The sequence below is a fragment of the Phasianus colchicus genome, chromosome 1 (assembly GCF_987193195.1).
Source record: "Phasianus colchicus chromosome 1, bPhaCol1.hap1.1, whole genome shotgun sequence".
Classification (NCBI taxonomy): domain Eukaryota; kingdom Metazoa; phylum Chordata; class Aves; order Galliformes; family Phasianidae; genus Phasianus; species Phasianus colchicus.
Window position 1 is genome coordinate 33654037 of NC_143436.1, and position 17274 is coordinate 33671310.

The window sequence follows — 17274 nt, forward strand, 5'->3', positions numbered from 1 at the left end:
GTGGACAACCATGGGCAGAGGAGGACAAAGGTGAGAATGCTCTTGGCCTTTAGCATTCCTTAAGACTGAAAACCTTCTGTGTAAAGCAAAAGGTGAAGGCATATAACGGTAATCAAATTTAGTATGCCATTCTCCACTTATTAAAAGAGAAGTGAATCAAATATAAAAAGAATCTTATAAAAGGAATTGGGATTTGTATAGGCAGAGTAAAAGAACTGGGTTTTTGCTAATGTAAGAAGAGCTGTTGCTGGTTGTACTTAAAGTCAGACAAATCCCAGTGATTCGGTAGTATTAACATCAGCTTTTTCCTTTACCCTCAGTCTGCAAGGACAGCTATCTTTAATATCGGACTATATTCAATAATACATATACTCTGTAGAGTAAAATCTCTCTATTTAACATTATTGTACCAATTCAGTCTTCCATGCTAGGATGCAGTGTCTGTTTTTCTCTTCCAGAAAACATAAGGTAATACTCATTTGATTGCAGCTGTTAGTTTGGTGAAAACTTGTCTGCAAGGCATCTGATTTTCTTTTTGTAATTTTCAAGTGGGCTATCTTTGTGGGCTTCCCTAAATTTTCATATTTATGTGATCTTTTAATTAAATTTGGAAAGCTAAATTGCCTAATGCAAGCTTCTGTCCACTCTCTTTTCCCCTCTCATTTCAGATAATAGATAAATACCTTATGCATGAATTTGATAGAGAATCTTTTAGAGAATAAATTATACGAGCCTTCTGAGTCTTCTCTTTTGACTCCATACCTCCAAAAAAAAATTATTGTATTCCTTGTACAAAGCCATATTTGAAGATATCTGCTTGTGGCTATTGATTTTAAGAAAAGGAGCTACTTAAATCTGTATGTATCTTGTATATGTCAGATATCTTAGGTCTGATTTAAATCTAATATAAGTTTTTCCTCCTTATATTGCAGTACTGCACGGGAGGAATTTATGATAGTAAAAATATGTTTGAAAGCTTCTGGTAACGAAAAATACCCCATTTTTAGAGCTCATACAGGAGTTGTTACAATATTGCTTCACTTCCTATATCTGTTGCATAATGGCAAACATGAGATTTTGGGGGTTTTGCGTTTTGAAGTTTCTTTGCTTTCAGCTGATATTTAAAAAACATAATCACACTTCTTTATTTTAATATGCTAATACAAACTTTTGAATTATGTGTGGATAGTTGCATTATATGCCTGTTCTCAAAAACTTGTTGGTTTTGGTAGTTGAAGCTGATTCCCATTTAATTTTGCAAGTTTGAGGATTTTGGTTACTTAGGTATTGCTGCAGTGATCATTAAATCTGGTATGGCATTATTGGAACCTGAAAGGGTAAGTTCAGCAGAAGTCTTAGAAAGGTACTTCATGTGTTTCATGTGTTGCAAAATGAGTTTTTCTGTACATGGAGAATCGTGAATTGGAAGGCACCTTGAACTCCCATGCCATGGGCAGGGACACATTTGCTAGACCAGGTTGCTCAAAGCCTCATCCAACCTGGCCTTGATCACCTCCAGGGAGATAGGGCATCCACACTTCTCTGGGAGTCTGACCCATTCTAGTGCCTCACCATTCTCATAGAGAAATGTCTTAATCTAATTTCTTTTAACTTTAAACCACTACTCTTTGTCCTTCCACTTCTTTTCCTAAGAGTCCCTCCTCAGTTTTTCTCTAGACTCCCTGTAGGTACTGAAAGGCTGCAGGGAGATCTCCCTTGAGCCTTCTCTTCTCCAAGCTGAATAACTCCAGCTTCCTCAACCTTTCTTCATAACAGAGGTGCTCCAGCCCTCTGAACATCCTCATGGCTTTGCTCTGGACTCACTCCAGCAGCTCCTTGTCCTTCTTGTGCTGAGAACCACAGAGCTGGACATGATACTCCAAGTGGGACCTCACAAAGGCAGAGCAGAGGCAGGCAATCCCCTTCCCCGCCTTGCTGGCCTCTTCTGTTTTGTTGCAGCCCAGGATACAGTTGGCCTTCCGGGCTGCTGGCTCATGTCAAGCTTTTGATCTATTAGAACCCCCAAGTCTTCTCAGCAGGGCTGCTTAATCCACTCATCACCCTGTCTGTGTTTTTGGAAGCTCACTGTTTTGTTAGCTTGTTCTAATTGCTTTGCTAAACAGCATGAACAACTGAACACAGTCAAGCAATCAAAGTGTTCTAACAGAATGATTTTGATTTTTGAATTGTGACATTTATGGAACTGGAACTAACTCAGATTTGTACTTGATAAATTTTACCTTCCTTCAGCATTTATAACATTTTAATCTATGCATTTGTTTTTGTATAAGGCTACTTTTTTTTTTTTTCTTATTATCTTCAGTGTAGCTTAGCTTTGTATTATCTTGTTTCCTTTTGCATTCTAAGTATATTGTACGCAAAACGTGTTAAGGGAATTCTGCCACAGAACTGAGCTAACCAGTGCTGGGGCAGGCTTCTTTAGGATTATTTAGTATTGCAAAATCACAATGAAAAATATCTCGTCATGCTGGAGCAGGACTTCAGCCATGCTGATTCATGACCATTTTGATGGCATGCAGTGTGTACAAAACAGCCCATTAGGTCACCGTCTGTTTCTGAGCTTGGTAAGAGTAGAAAGGGATATTATTGCAACAAAATAAAGTTCTTTTCATATATATATACCTAGTATTTGAAACTAAGCATTTTTTTTTTGCTTGTTTTTTGTTTTAAGTTGCAGTTCAAAAAGCAGTTCGAGACTTTTGTCAGACTACTTTGCTAAATGTTTAAAATTACAGAAAGAAATCATGCTTTGCAAGTAGGAGGAGAAAGTTATGTGCTCAACAACTTCAGAAGAAGTAGCAAATCATAGTCAGGATGACATCTGAACAGTAGTAACAGGCTGTGTTGGGAGAATAGGAACAAGACTGACTGCGAAGTGGTAGAGGTACCTGCTGCAGAGCATGGCTGGCATTGAGAGACTAAGGGAGAAATTTGGTCTTCAAGTTCTTGTACTGCTAGTCTTGTTTCTGTGACAGCTGAGACACATCTTTCCCTCAGCTATTTATATTGTTTTTGCATGTGGTAGTTACAAACTAGGGCCGTGGTTCCTAATTATTCCTGATGCCAGGAATCATTTATTCACAGACTTATTACATCAACAGTAATAATAGTATTTTGAATCAAGACTGTTTACTGTGCGAGTTAGGATACTGTTGTCACAGATGTTGTGAAGTTGCCTTTGAGACCTTGATGTTTGATGCTTTAGAGGGAATACAGGGGAAGTAAGCATCCAAAAGCCTGTGGTGATCTCATGTACTGCTCTCTAATGCCTTCCTACTTTCCAAAGGATTTCTCTCTTTAAATTCATATGCTTCAGGAGTACATTTTGTAGAAACTGAAAAGCTGGGACTTACTGAGAAGTGAATCTGATAAGCTGAGTACAGAGGATTACTCTTTGAAGTAGTAATTTGTCCTTTGTCCAAGGTTCTCCAGCAGTGCTGTTGGAGGCTGTCTTCAGGCTTGATCAGAGTATGTAAGGGAGAAAAACTAGACTTATTTCTTCAAGTCAAGACTTAATTTAGGTTTGCTAATTCTTACTTTAATTACAGACTTAAGGTTCTGTTAATGTATTTTATTTAAACCTTTACAATAATATGTGTACCTACTCAAGCAATGCACTTGTTCATAACCAACTTCTTTCATCACAAGAGCTGTGGGTATTGATGTTTTAATGCCGGGTTCTTCCATGGTACTCGTGAGTAACTCCAGCAAGATGAATGCTTAATAAAGCTATGTGTATTAGCAGAATGGAACTTGAATCATCAGGAAGTGTTTTGACATATCTTGAAACTTCAGTGGGATATTATTTATATGCTGCAAATAGGAGTTCAGTAGTCCCATATCGGGCTTTTCTGGAGAAAACAGTGGAGATTACCTATGATCTTCATTTTGTTGTAGCCTTCATCCTGATAACTGTATTATGGCATGTAGTAGGTTACTAGCAGAAGAGTTGGTATAGAGTACTTCTAGAAAGAGGAAGTAACAGAAGTGGAGTCATCAGGAAAAGAAATCAGGATCTCTGAACAAATCTGGTGTCTTAAATTTTAAACGAAAAGATGGAAGGTGTAGCTATCACTGGACTGGTAGTAGTTGAACCAGGGAAGAAATACTGTGAAGCTGAGTTTATAGACATTCCTTAAATGGAAGCGTGAAGCTGCCAGTTATATGTAGCAGGAACATCCAGTACTGCCTCAAAAGCAGTACAGCTCCTATATGTGTTGATGCTGACTCAAAGGAAGAAAACACTTAGACACTCAGGTTCTTGACAGGGCATCAGAGTTCTAGAGTTTTTGAGCAAGCATGTGAATGTTATAAATAAAACTACAGCGGAAAAAAATACTTCAATGAGGTTTCTCTCTCATTTGTTAAAGGGCTCATTTCAAAGATATAGTTTGAATCTTTTAAGTTCACAGACTGAGAACGGGAGTTAAAGCTGATGATTTTTCAAGCTAAGTAGGAAAATGTCTTTGAAACTTGCCATTTTTCAACTTCTGGTATGCTGTACTGACAGGCTATTGACAGGGATTATCTCCCTAAAATTAAAATATACTTTTAAACTTACTTTCTCAATTACGTTAAAATACTGTAACTTTGCTTTAGACTTTGCCAGTAATGAAATTATTTGTCTTTTTCCATTTAAGGTATCTTGTGGATAGTCGTTGGTTCAAACAGTGGAAAAAATATGTTGGTTTCGACAGCTGGGACAAATATCAAATGGGAGATCAGAATGTGTACCCTGGTCCTATTGATAATTCTGGACTTCTCAAAGGTAACTGCTTCTGTCTTTATAGTAAGCAAATAATATTTAGATTGTCACAGATTGTTCATCTTTCGTAGTTGAAATGGAGTTCAACATTTATGAAGGTAAGCATGTTGTTGTTTTCAGACAGTGACAAAGGAATTGGATCAGCTTTCCCTAATGAAATACAATTTAGAAACAAAATTACTGTAACACCTTTGCAGTGGTAACAGCTATTTAATAATGTACAAATTCATATTTTATTATGATAGCTTGGAAGTACCTTGGTGGATGAAATTTGGTCAAGTTGACAAATAGTCAGCCTTGGTTAACCAAGATTATTCTAGCTTAAATTAGTTGGAATTACATAACATTCTTAAATTGAAATCTAAAATGTCTTATTTTGTAAATGATTCTGGAACAATGCAGGAAAATGTATGATTTAGTGACAATATAAAGTATTCTGAAATGATAGAGAGTATTTTCCTAATGCTTTATAGTGTTCTAAGTATGGTTAAGCACTGTCTGTTTTTTAATTACAAAGTTCTGGATGACTTTTGCTGTTCTGTATCCAGATTTGTAGACACAGCTCTCTAAATACTTTCCCAGATATTTTTTTAAAATAATTTTTAGGTTAAAATTTATATTTAATGTTCAGTATTAAAATAGCATTAAAACTATAATTACTCTTACATAACATGCAAAATCTAGTGGATAAAAAATCGAACATAATTGGTCTTCATCTTTGTAGGCACAGAAAATATAGTAGTACTATGTAATTTATGTATAGCAGTGCAGATGTTTTTATAGTTTTATGGGGCTTACAGTGAACTATGACTTTAAAACCTTGCAACTGTAATTCACTTACTAATTCAAATGTTATGATTGTCTTTTATATAGGGTAGGCTTGTTAAGTTGCACTAGTTGTCACTGAGTGCATGTTTCTGACGGTAGTACCAGTGCCTTTGAGAAGGTGTTGCATTGTCATACGTATCTATATGCTCTCTTCTCCCCACAAACTTTACTCCACGTGGATGACATTTTGTTTTCTAAGATGTGAGAATCTAGATCTTCTGTATGTTCTTGTAGTAAATCTTGTGGTGAGGCAGGCATGTTCAGATGACATTCTCAGTTGAAATCGGATACAGCAACATCCTTTTTATCCTCAGAGAGGCAGTAACAGCTTATTTTTTCTTCTGTGTCAAACCACATTAAAAAAAAACGGATTATTTCCAGATGCACAACAGCACTGTGCTGGATTATTGATAACTTTCTTAATCTACACATGTGTTCAGATGGTTTAAATTTTCTGTAAATATGAAGTCTGTGTTAGGGTTAGCCATGTAAATCCAAAATCATGTTAACCATTTTGATAAAGATTCATGAAAAACTTTTTTCTTAGCATCATTTTGATGTTGCACACATACTTTTATGAACTTCACTGTTCAGTTATGTATGGTTCTGAAACAGTGGCTCTGTATTGGCAGTACAACAATAATTATTATTTCTAGCATTTGCTAGTTAGAGCAGAGTACTAGAGTAGGAAATAAATAGCAGACTTGTTGCAATGTCAGTATAGGATTCTATTTTTATGTAACCCGATTTCAATATATTAAGCAGACAACTTCTTGTTTGTGGTAGATCTTCCATCTTTGCCATCACTATGGATGGAGGAAAATTTAATAAAAAGTAGCTGAAATCATAGAATGCTGTTGAGAATTTAAGATCCTGAATAGTTTTGAAGTAATTAGGAGCAAACCAGTTAACCTAAAAGAATTTTTGAAGCTTGTGGTTTTTCTTGCTAAAATTAGGGTACTCTGGCTGGACTTCATTCTCCCCTCTTCTAAAATATTAATACTAAGAACAACCTGGCTGCATTTTAGAGGGTGTTGTTGCTGTGTTCTCTTTGTTTAGCTCTTCCTACTAGATCATTTGTGATTTTTATTGGAGAAAAATGCATGCAAACCATATTACAGCCTCTGCTACACCAAGTCATCTCTTTTCTGGATAGATTACATATTATCAAAACTGTATACTTATGTCATCTCTGAACTGGTAGCAACAAATAACACACACATTCACAGTACATACATTTTATCTCCTATCCTTTGTTCACATGTGAAGGCATTTAGATAGAGGGAGAAGAGGTAGTTGACACCAGTGATAAGCTAATAGGAGTAAAGGATCACTTTGCATCCTTTTCCCATGTCTTCTCCATACTGGTGATTAAAGCAAAAAGCATTGCTTTTTCTATCAGTCTCTCACTAGCTCCTTATGATAACTGAAGATACAGCAAATACTGAAGAGGAAGGAGATTCCGAAAGTCTTGGTAAGCTGGAGTCTTCTTTATTCCTTCCACATGGAAGAGAACACATCTCTTAAACATATCTCTTGTATGTCATTAATGTGTTGATTTCGTGTGGAAAAGGGAATGTGTTAAAACATACTTTATTAAATATTTACACACAAAAATAGTTAATATTAAAGGACCAATCAGATGAGGTGCATGGGAAGTTCTTAGCGCTTTTCATGTGTATGATACTGAGAGCTGTATTCTTTTCCTTGCAGAAAAATATAGATAACAATATTCATTTTTCTTAGAAATAATACTTACAAAAACTTTCCAAGAGAAAGGCCAATACTTGAAGCATTTTGGTGTTATTTTGCCTTTCTTTTATTCTCAGTTTTAATTGTGTATTTTCAATAGTTTATTCAGATAGGATAATGAAAATATATAAGCTGTGTACTTCTTACAGTCTGTTCTTCATACATATCTTCATACATAATTAAGCTTGTTATCCTGCATTGTTCTTTGGAGTTCCACGTGTGGCTCTCTCTGTTTGATCTTTCCCTGTATAAGGAATTGTTTGCTGCCCTGTAGCTGTGTAGTTGCAACTGGAAAGAAAACTGCTGTAGTTGTTTCAGGCTTGCAGTGATTCAGATCTGAAATTACTTCTTGCACATACAGGATAGTTGCTGTGTTACTACTGTAATAAAAATTGAACGTAAGCTAAAAGCAGGCTTCTTTATGTAAGAGGTAGCCAAGCTGTATTTCTTTCAAGTGCTGCCTCTTTGTCCCTGTGAAGAATTCAATAGGGACTGTATTTCCAGAGTACATCAGATTCTTTAAGTAGGAGAATTGTACCATGCTGTTTTCCCAATTTGTCACTGAGTGAATGATTTTGAAGTTTGTCTTGATCTACTGTAGATACCCATTCCTTCCTTTTTAGTCGAGGATGTGGCAGTAGTGTGAAATGAAAATATATGTAGTGATTTGAGTGCAAAGTGAGTGGGAAAACGGATCCTATGAAAGCTGTGCATGATAACTAGGTAGGTGCTCGTGGTTGAATGTGGTGTTTTCATCAGGGTTCACAAGAGGAGGAATTCTATTGTAATGATTACAGCTTGCCTAGTTTTGAAATAATTTTGCTTTGGACTCAGAAAATATTGTTTGCTATTTACATGAAAAATGTTTCTTTAAGAGTTCAGCTAACAATACTACAATATTGAAGTAAAAATATTGTTCTCTTACAGATGGTGATTCTCAGTCTCTCAAAGAACATCTCATTGATGAGCTGGACTACATCCTGTTGCCAACTGAAGGCTGGAATAGGCTAGTTAGCTGGTACACGCTAATGGAAGGTCAAGAGCCAATAGCACGCAAGGTACTCTTAAATTTCCCTCTGGGATGAATATGATTCAAATATAGTCCTGCAGATATGTATGAGTTCCACAGAAGTTCATTAGAAATTGATTTTATTAGAAAGTTTTAAGTCTTGGTCCGTTATGACTTCATATACAAATTCTATTTCGGTTACCTAGTTTTTATTCAGATTTAGAGACTCAAGTTTTGAAAACAGAGAAACAGTGTAATAGTTCAGTTCTGGAGATAAGCCCTCTAATTTTTATGGAAGATCTTGCTTTAGAAGCTTTCAAGTCTATTAATGTAAATGATTTTGAAAATTAAATATAAAATTTAAAAAATACATTGACTATATCAGTGAAAAATCCAGTTCTAATAACGTTAATGCTTGTGGAGTAATTTCATAGTTCCTTTCCTGATGAGCATAATCTCTGTATGGCAACTTGCTGCGGTAGTATTTTTTCTTCAAGCCAAAAAAACTTACCTGAACATAAAGAGTCCCTGGTACAGTGGATACTGTGACACTCCATCACTATCAAACTTGTAAAAATTAACATGTTTGACTGTTTGCTCCAGAACATACCATCCTTACAGTTAAGGCGATACAATATTACCAGTTTATTGATGACATAATAATTTTGTTTGAATTGTTTCTTGGGATTTTCAGAATAGTGATTAAAGTTGCATCCTTACTGTAATAAATTACTAAATTTTAAAATACATTTGGACATATTTATAAGAGTGGTCAGGCACTGGAATGGGCTGCCCAGGGAGGTGGTGGATTCGCCGACCCTGGAGGTATTCAGGGGATGTTTAGATGTTGTGTGAGGGACATGGTTTATGAGTACTATTGGTGATGGGTTGATGGTTGGACCGGATGATCTTGTAGATCTTTTCCTACCTTGGTGATTCAGTGATATTTGCCATTTCTAAATTGATTGTTAGGATGGTTTTTTCTATAGCATGGCTCTTCATTTTAATTCCTTAAAAGTTGAAAGAAACTATTATAATTAGAATGTGCTTTTTGGTGTAATACAGTTTTTTTTCCTCCTGTGACATCAATGTATTCTAAGTACATGCTGACCACTTAACTGAAGTGCTAGATTAAGCTATAGAATGAATTTTATGTCTTCAAGGTCCATTTGGTCAGCAAGGGAAGTTTGTTTTAACATTCCTGTTGGTACTTTAAGAGGTGTTCTATTTTACAGAGACACAGCTGGTATGTCTTGCTTATCTAGTCCTGTGAAAGCTGAAATCTTTTATAATGGCTTTTCTTTAATGATACATATTATCAACTTGTTACTGTTGTTCCTGAGGATACGTTTCAGCAAAATGAATACTCTTGCATCATCATGGTAGAGGTTCTGTAATTTTTTGGCCTTTAAGAAGAAATAGAAGGAGGGAGAAAGTAATGAAAGTAGCTTCCCTTGTATTTGGAAGAGACTGACTGGAAAAATACTTGCAGTGTAATGAGTTGCCAGGTAAACTGGCATAGATAAATTACCTTCTGCCAATTTGAGCAGTATTTGTCATCTGAGATACATATTCCATTTCAGGTGAATGAGTGTTTCATTGTGATGCTTTTCTCATTTTCTTCACGAGTCTTTCTCCTCTCTATATTAATGTGCTAGTTGTTTTTGTTTTTGCATACTAGTGGTGTGAAGCTTCTCTTTCCTCTTGTTTGCTACAGCAACTTTTTGAGGGTGAGGAGGAGGACGAAGAAGGGTGTTTTTTCAGATGTGAATCTAAATTTATGTATTTAAATTGATATACTGTTGTACTTGTTCTGAGTCAAACAACATTATGAATTTGTTATAGCATATGGTAACATGACTACGTTGTCTTTGTCTTTTTTTTCTCAGAAATGTCTTACCCACACTGCTCAGTTTTGTTTACTACAACTATTTTGTTGTTACTCTAGCAGCTGAAAATCCTAGTAAGCTGCTGAAGCAAAGACATTTTTATTTAAATGTCATGGCTGGAAGTCATAACTGTGGCAAACCACTGAACTACAATGAAATTCTTAACTCATTTTTTGTTCCTATAGCACGTGCATAGAAGTTATATTTGTACAGTAGATAGCAGATCTCTCCTAGCAAGTAGCTGATGGCTTTTTTTTTAACCATATTTGTCAGATGTATCACATATCAGGGTGATGGTTATTTTGGGAACAGTCTACATGACTAAGTACTGCAGTTACACTTTGGAAGATCAAAGGGAAAAACATTTAAGAGGTGACCCTGGTTATTTTTTTTTACATTTTTACTTAAAAAAAAAAAAAATCCTGTACTTTACTAATTTGTAATAGGAGTTACAAAAGTGAACCTATAATAAACAGCTGTAATGAGTAGCTGGAATTTCAAATGAAGGTATTCATTACCAGAGCATAGCTGAAAGATTTGTAGGTCTACTTTAAATATAAGATCTGTTTAAAAATCACATATGTGAAATTTAGAATTTAGTAGTGTGTTTTGTGTTTTTGATAAGTATTTGTTAACTGTGAAACATAGTCCTTCATGTTTTGAAGAGACAGCACACATTGAATGTGTCCTGAGATTATTATTTTTTTAAAGTAACTTTTGGTGCTTTTAACCTTCTGTTTAAGCATCTTATCTTGGGATTAAGTATCCCTGTTTGTGATTTGTGCTGTACTTAAAGCTTTGAAAGTCATGGTGTTAATAAACACAGATGAGGTATAATCTTGTGAGGACAGTTTTTACTTTTTAGTTTATTAGATTTCTAAAATGTTATAGGAGAATTTTAGTACTAGTTTTTGGCATTTATTAAAGTCCTGTTTTCTTTGAACTTTGGTTTCTTGAAAAAGTCTCAAAACTGTTTTGAACTGTGTATGCATACATGTACTTGGACTAATACTTGATGCCAATCTGTTTTTCAGGTTGTTGAACAGGGTATGTTTGTAAAGCACTGCAAAGTAGAAGTATATCTGACAGAATTAAAGCTTTGTGAAAATGGAAATATGAACAATGTTGTCACACGAAGATTTAGTAAAGCTGATACAATAGGTATGCATAAGCACTCTGAACAATGTATGATTGTTACCTGTTTAAATTGTATTTAGTAGTGAATTCTGAATAAATCTATGTAAAATGATAAATGAGCATTGTAATGATTACAAAGGAAGGGACTAGTCTTGTTTGAATTGAAATTAGAAATTGAACAATGTAGAATATCTATGATTATCAGTAAATTTAAAAAAACTTTTTATTTTATTATCTAAGTATCTGGGTTATTTTATTATTTCCATAGATTTGCATTTTCCAGAAAGTGAACAGTATGACAATGTTTTTTTAGTATCCTTATTAGATGCCATAGTGCTCCCTCATGACTTTTTTTTGTGTAAGAAATACTGGTTTTTTTTTTCATGTCCTTCCATTGATGTCTTTTTTTCATTTGATTTTAAGTTAATACATAAAAGGGTATATTACAGAGCACAAGAACAAATTAGATTTATGAATTAATACCTAAAGCTGATGTACAAAGGTAACTGTTGGGCTGTGAGTTGGCAGGCCAGGCACATTCTCTAAAGTAACTGAATCTTCTATCATATTCAGATCTCATAGTTATTCATAGTTATTTTGCCTGTTCTTTAAACATTGTCATTTTTGTCCCTGAATATAACAGAACATGCACAGAGATATTATTGATCACATAACCCAGGTTTTTGGTGTATTTGTACATGTGTATCTGGGGTAAGATTCTTAGAGTGAGTTGTATTTGTGCAATTAGAATTGTGGTTCAGACCAAGGACATAGTCAAGTCCAACCATTACCTTTCATTGCTTGACAGCAGGACTGGTCTTTTCAGATTTTACTTGCAGTGACTTATACTTAGTATTTTGCGGAATGTGTACCATAAAAACAGAATAATTTTCCCTTGTTAGATTTTAATCTTAAAGTTAAATGGATAATCAGCTTCTTGTAATGGAATAAAAACTTAGGAGCTGTGTAATCTGTCCTTGAAACAAGGCTTCAATGTTGTATGTTAACTCCCCTTCTTGGAACCTGTACTAACTTGGCAAGGTGTACCTCTTTAGTCACTAAGCAAAACTAGTAGCTTTGATAAACCAATTTAATGTTATTCAAAATTATATATACCAAATTCAAGCTATTTTTTAGCCATATTGAATTAAATTGTATCATTGGAATTATAGATTATATATAAATTTCTGTTTTTTCTTTCTCTAATCAGATGCAGAATGAATGTTACTTGGATATACATTCATTTTTATTCTTAGCGTAGAAATAATGATAATTATGAGAACGTTCTCGTGAAAGGTAATAAGAAGCAGACTCACTGGCAACCCCATTCTGGACACTGGCCTTAATTGTTTTTCTGAGGTGTGGACAAGATTCTCTTGGAAGCCTTGAAAACATGTTCTTTCTGAAGCTAAATCTTCTTATGCAGAACAGCAAACTGTGCCATCATAGCCAGGACATCCAAAAGAGTTTACATGTCAGAAAAAGAGCTGGAAAAGTAGATACCTTTTTTGAGTGAAAGAATAACTGATTGCTGGTATTTTTCTCTTACCATCCTTTAAGTCAGTATAAATTCCACTGGGGTGAATGGACATACCGTACTTAGATCCATTCAAGAAGTTTTAATGTATCTACCCATTGTCCTTACTTACAGTATTTGTTACCCTCAGGAGGTCAGGACAAGACCTTCCTTAATTTAAATATACTGAGGAGGTTTTGGAGAACAATAAATACGCTAAGTGTAATCTAATATTCACGGTCTTCAAATATGTGTTATTCCTGAAATCCTTTGCTTTTCTGCACAAGTAGAAACTAAGATAAGGTAGTTTGAGGTAGAGAAAAGAAATAATTATAGAGGATAGACCTAATAATGACAGAATACACAATATGCCTCAGACTGTGCATGTTTAAAAGTATTGTGTTCATATTTATACTTGAACAGGCACGTTGATATTAGATTATAAGTTGGTAATTCAGTGATAGTTGGTGAAGGCGCAGGGATTAGGATTTTAAAGTCAGAATTGGTTAAGCTCTTGAGAAATTATTACAAAAAAAAACCTTAGTTCCACAGTCTGTAAGTGGCATAAAAGCCAAGTGGAACTTGTTCTGTCCAGAATCTTGGTCATAGCATGTACTGTATGGTCATCTGATAGGATTGATGATTACTGTTCCATATTAGTTCTGTAAATGAAATTGGAACAGGAGATATTTTTTTTTTACTTTCTAAGAACAAAAGCTGAAATGCTCAAATATTTAATTTTCATGGTTACTAATAAGTTAATGATCAAATATCTTCTGCAAATTCTTTTCTTTAGTGGAAGCCATTGATAAATCTGGATTTTTTTAAGATTGTGCCAAAAAGATTCATGCTTGTATTCAAATATAGTTATTTGAAATCGTTGGTTTTGAACTGATTCAGATGGAAAGGAAGATTTAAAAAAAAAAAAAAAAAGCTACTCAAGCTTTCCTTATAGTATAGGGCAAGGAGAATTGTAGTGTTTCAGCACAGAGCAGAGTTTCATTTCTGTGAGTGTGTGTGTTGAACTTAGTGCTAACTACACTGAGACATGGGTAGTAGAAGGTTAAAAAACAGTGGAATTGAGAAAGGAACAGAATGAATTGCCCTTCCTGCCCCTAGTTTTATTGCCAGTTTCACTTCTAATCATTCTCTGTCCACCCACACTCCTGTGTAACCATGCTTTGGGAAATGAGTATACAGGTACCTAGGGTAGCTCCTGTCATCTCCTATGCTTTTATGTATTTGGACTATTTTGCTAGGAGATTCAGGAGGAAATAAGACTCCTCTGACTATTTCCATCTTAAGGGCATGCCAGCTAGCACCTTCTTGTTTTTTCTACAGCATGATACTATTATATGATCATTTCAAGAGTTTGATCCATATTTTGAATATAAGGGTTATTGATTCTGATGTTTTATTCAGTCTTGCAGTGTTTGTCTAGTTAAATGCTAAAATTCTGTTTTCTCCTTTTCAAAACAGATACCATTGAAAAAGAGATAAGAAAAATCTTCAATATTCCAGGTGAAAAAGAGACCAGATTGTGGAACAAATACATGAGTAATACTTTTGAACCTTTGAATAAACCAGATAGTACCATACAAGATGCTGGTTTATACCAGGGACAGGTACTGTGCTATACCATATATTTTGTTGGTTTTTTAATGTTTGTTTTTTGCTCATGAAGTTGTATCTGTACCCAGGGTATTTTCCATACTTTTAACAGTGATAATAAAGTGTATTAGGGACAGTACTTTTTTTAAACAAAGAAAAATAAAAGCGGCTTCTAATTCTATTTTCATCTTTAAATATGAATTTACTAGTGAAATATAAAGAAATAAATGTAACATTGCTGACTTGAATTTGGCAAAACTTGAAATAAGCAATATTCCAAAGATTGAGATATGTTTCTGTAATGAAACCCAACTTTATTTAAAAAATAAAATTAAAAAAAAAATTGTCAAGACTGTGAAAATAAAAGACTCATTGCAGTATCTGGAATTCAGAAAGAAAGAAAAAATAAAAATATTTCAGGGAGAAAAGAGCTCAAAAGCTCTGCTTTTGCACAAGAGTACATCCTTACTTATAAATGCCTTTGTGGGAAGATTTTTTTCTAGATAGCTTTTTTTAACATTACAATTGGGAATAAACTATATAAATTTAAATGTGAACTGATTGAACAATTTCATCGTTGGAGTAACTTTTCAGATTACATTGATTCATTACTCTTCAAATCAAGTTGAATTTTTTTCATTAACTGTAGGTCATACTGTTATACTGCAAATAAGAATGAATAAAATTTTATGGCAGTAATTGTAGACAAGATTATATTAAAATATTTCCTTTTTCTTCGAAATACTTGACTTTAGCTTACTTAACAACAGTGTTTGTTGTGCCTCTGTTTTCTTTTATGGCGTGGAAGGTAAGTAAACAGTGCACCAAAATAACAGCTTGAACTGTTGTGCCCTTTAACTTCAGTTAGAGCCTCACATAGTTTATTTTCATGATGCACAGGTCCTACTGTAAGAACCTGTGTCAAAAATATATCTTAAAAATTGCCTCTATCCCAGTGAAACATTAACTGTGAAGTGTGCATGGTCTAATATAGCCATAAAAAGATCTGCTGGTGACATCTGTACTTAAAGGAAAGGAAAACAAATATTGTTCAAAACAGTTTAACCGTGGTTTCTGAAAATGCTATATGTCCCATGCAGAGCATGTGTGTTTGGGTCAGTTGTACTTGCTGACATACAAGGCTGATATTTTTCTCATCAAGCCTCCTAATTTAGTGGTAGTTATTCTATTAGTCTGTTTAATCTAATAGTTACTTCTTACCGTGTAAAACTAAGCTGTGTGCATGATTGGTGACTGAATGTTTTGAATTCAGCAGTTGATTTCTGAAGTGAGCTTAAAAGGATTCCATTGAACTCATACATCTGCATCTTCCTTTCATTTAATAGTCTCTGAAAACCAATAAAAGGAAGAATGGGCAGAATGTTTTACAGCATTCAAGATTCAAAATAGTAAACCACTATTTTCCAGGCCGAAAACTGTAATAGAAAGCTGGTTTTCAATGGTTTCCTTAGTGTATGCAGACTAAGAATGTGATTTCATCTTCAAGAGACAGCATGATTATGTCAGATTCTGAGGACAAGTGTATGCGTGAATGTATGTATGTATGAATATATTATAGAATGTGTTTGTCCAGACACACAAAAGTATGGCATGGCAGATAGTTAGCATCCTGAAATATTAGTGTACACTTACATGAAATTATTTGTACTTGAAACTAAGAGTTAGTTTCAGATATTAGAATCTAGTTGCCAGATGATCTGGGCTATCCCAGCTGTCAATCCAGAAAGACATGAGCTTTTTGTGGGTCCGGTGTCATATCTGCCAGCATAGGGCAGATATCTCAAATACCCAAAGGCATCTCAAATGGCACTTGCCTGTGTTTAGGACTGAGTGTTCTGTTCTCCCATTTGTATCAATAACAACTTGAATTAATTGTATTTCATTAGTCTACTCTCCATTTGGAAAATTAATATTAGGCACATTGACTAGAATATTTTTGTTTCTTAAAAAAAAAAAAAAAGGACAAAAAACAAGATTTTAAGGATATAAGGTGGAATTTTTTTTTTAATTTCCTACCTACCTGGGTTGTGTGTCAGGCAGCATTTGTTCAGGAATATCCATTTCTTAACTGCACTGTTGTATAGATGTCATTTCTATAGATTCTGTTTAGGCAGGTGATCATCTGATCTTTTTGAGAGGTAAGACCGTGTCACTTTACCCACAGGTTGTTGAAACCCAAAGTTGCTCAGATCAAGGTGCAGCCAGAAAAATGAACAGAGAATAAGTAAGGGTGCATTGTAATTGAAAATATATCAGTTAACCTCAGAGAATAGTAACTTAAACATCAGTCTGTTCTGTCTCCATTCCGCATAAGCAAATTGATTAAAAACACTGGAAAATACTGTTTTTATTTTGGTATTCTTATTGTGTTGTTTTGTTTTTTTTTTGTGGTAGGTGCTGGTAATAGAACAGAAGAATGAGGATGGAACATGGCCAAGAGGTTCTTCAACTCCTAAGTAAGTCACAAGTTTTGCATATTGTTCACCACAGCTTATCTATTTTCCCATAATATTTTCCTTTAAAACGCAGTTGGTTTTTCTTTCTGTTCTGCATATCGCCTTTTCTATATTTTGTCTCAATAATTGCAGAGTTGTTTATCTGTTTTAAGCGCTGCACAATGTAGAACATAATATTAAAAAGGTGATTTCCTGCATGTTCATTGCACAACTTTGATGACTTTGGCCAGTGATATACTTTGTCCTGTTTAAAAATAGAAGAAAATCTT

General features: G+C 34.5%; 1 protein-coding gene across 4 annotated transcripts in view; it reads left to right on the top strand.

The window, feature by feature from the left end:
• USP15 (ubiquitin specific peptidase 15) overlaps positions 1–17274 on the top strand; it is a 64001-nt gene that overhangs the window by 11218 nt on the left and 35509 nt on the right. For 2 of the 4 annotated variants that reach the window (XM_031589536.2, XM_031589537.2), the window contains exons 2-6: positions 4662–4789; positions 8294–8424; positions 11299–11425; positions 14397–14542; positions 16944–17005. In XM_031589536.2, the coding sequence (XP_031445396.1) occupies positions 4662–4789; positions 8294–8424; positions 11299–11425; positions 14397–14542; positions 16944–17005 (594 nt within the window). The other 2 variants (XM_031589538.2, XM_090138262.1) reach the window with 2 other exon arrangements.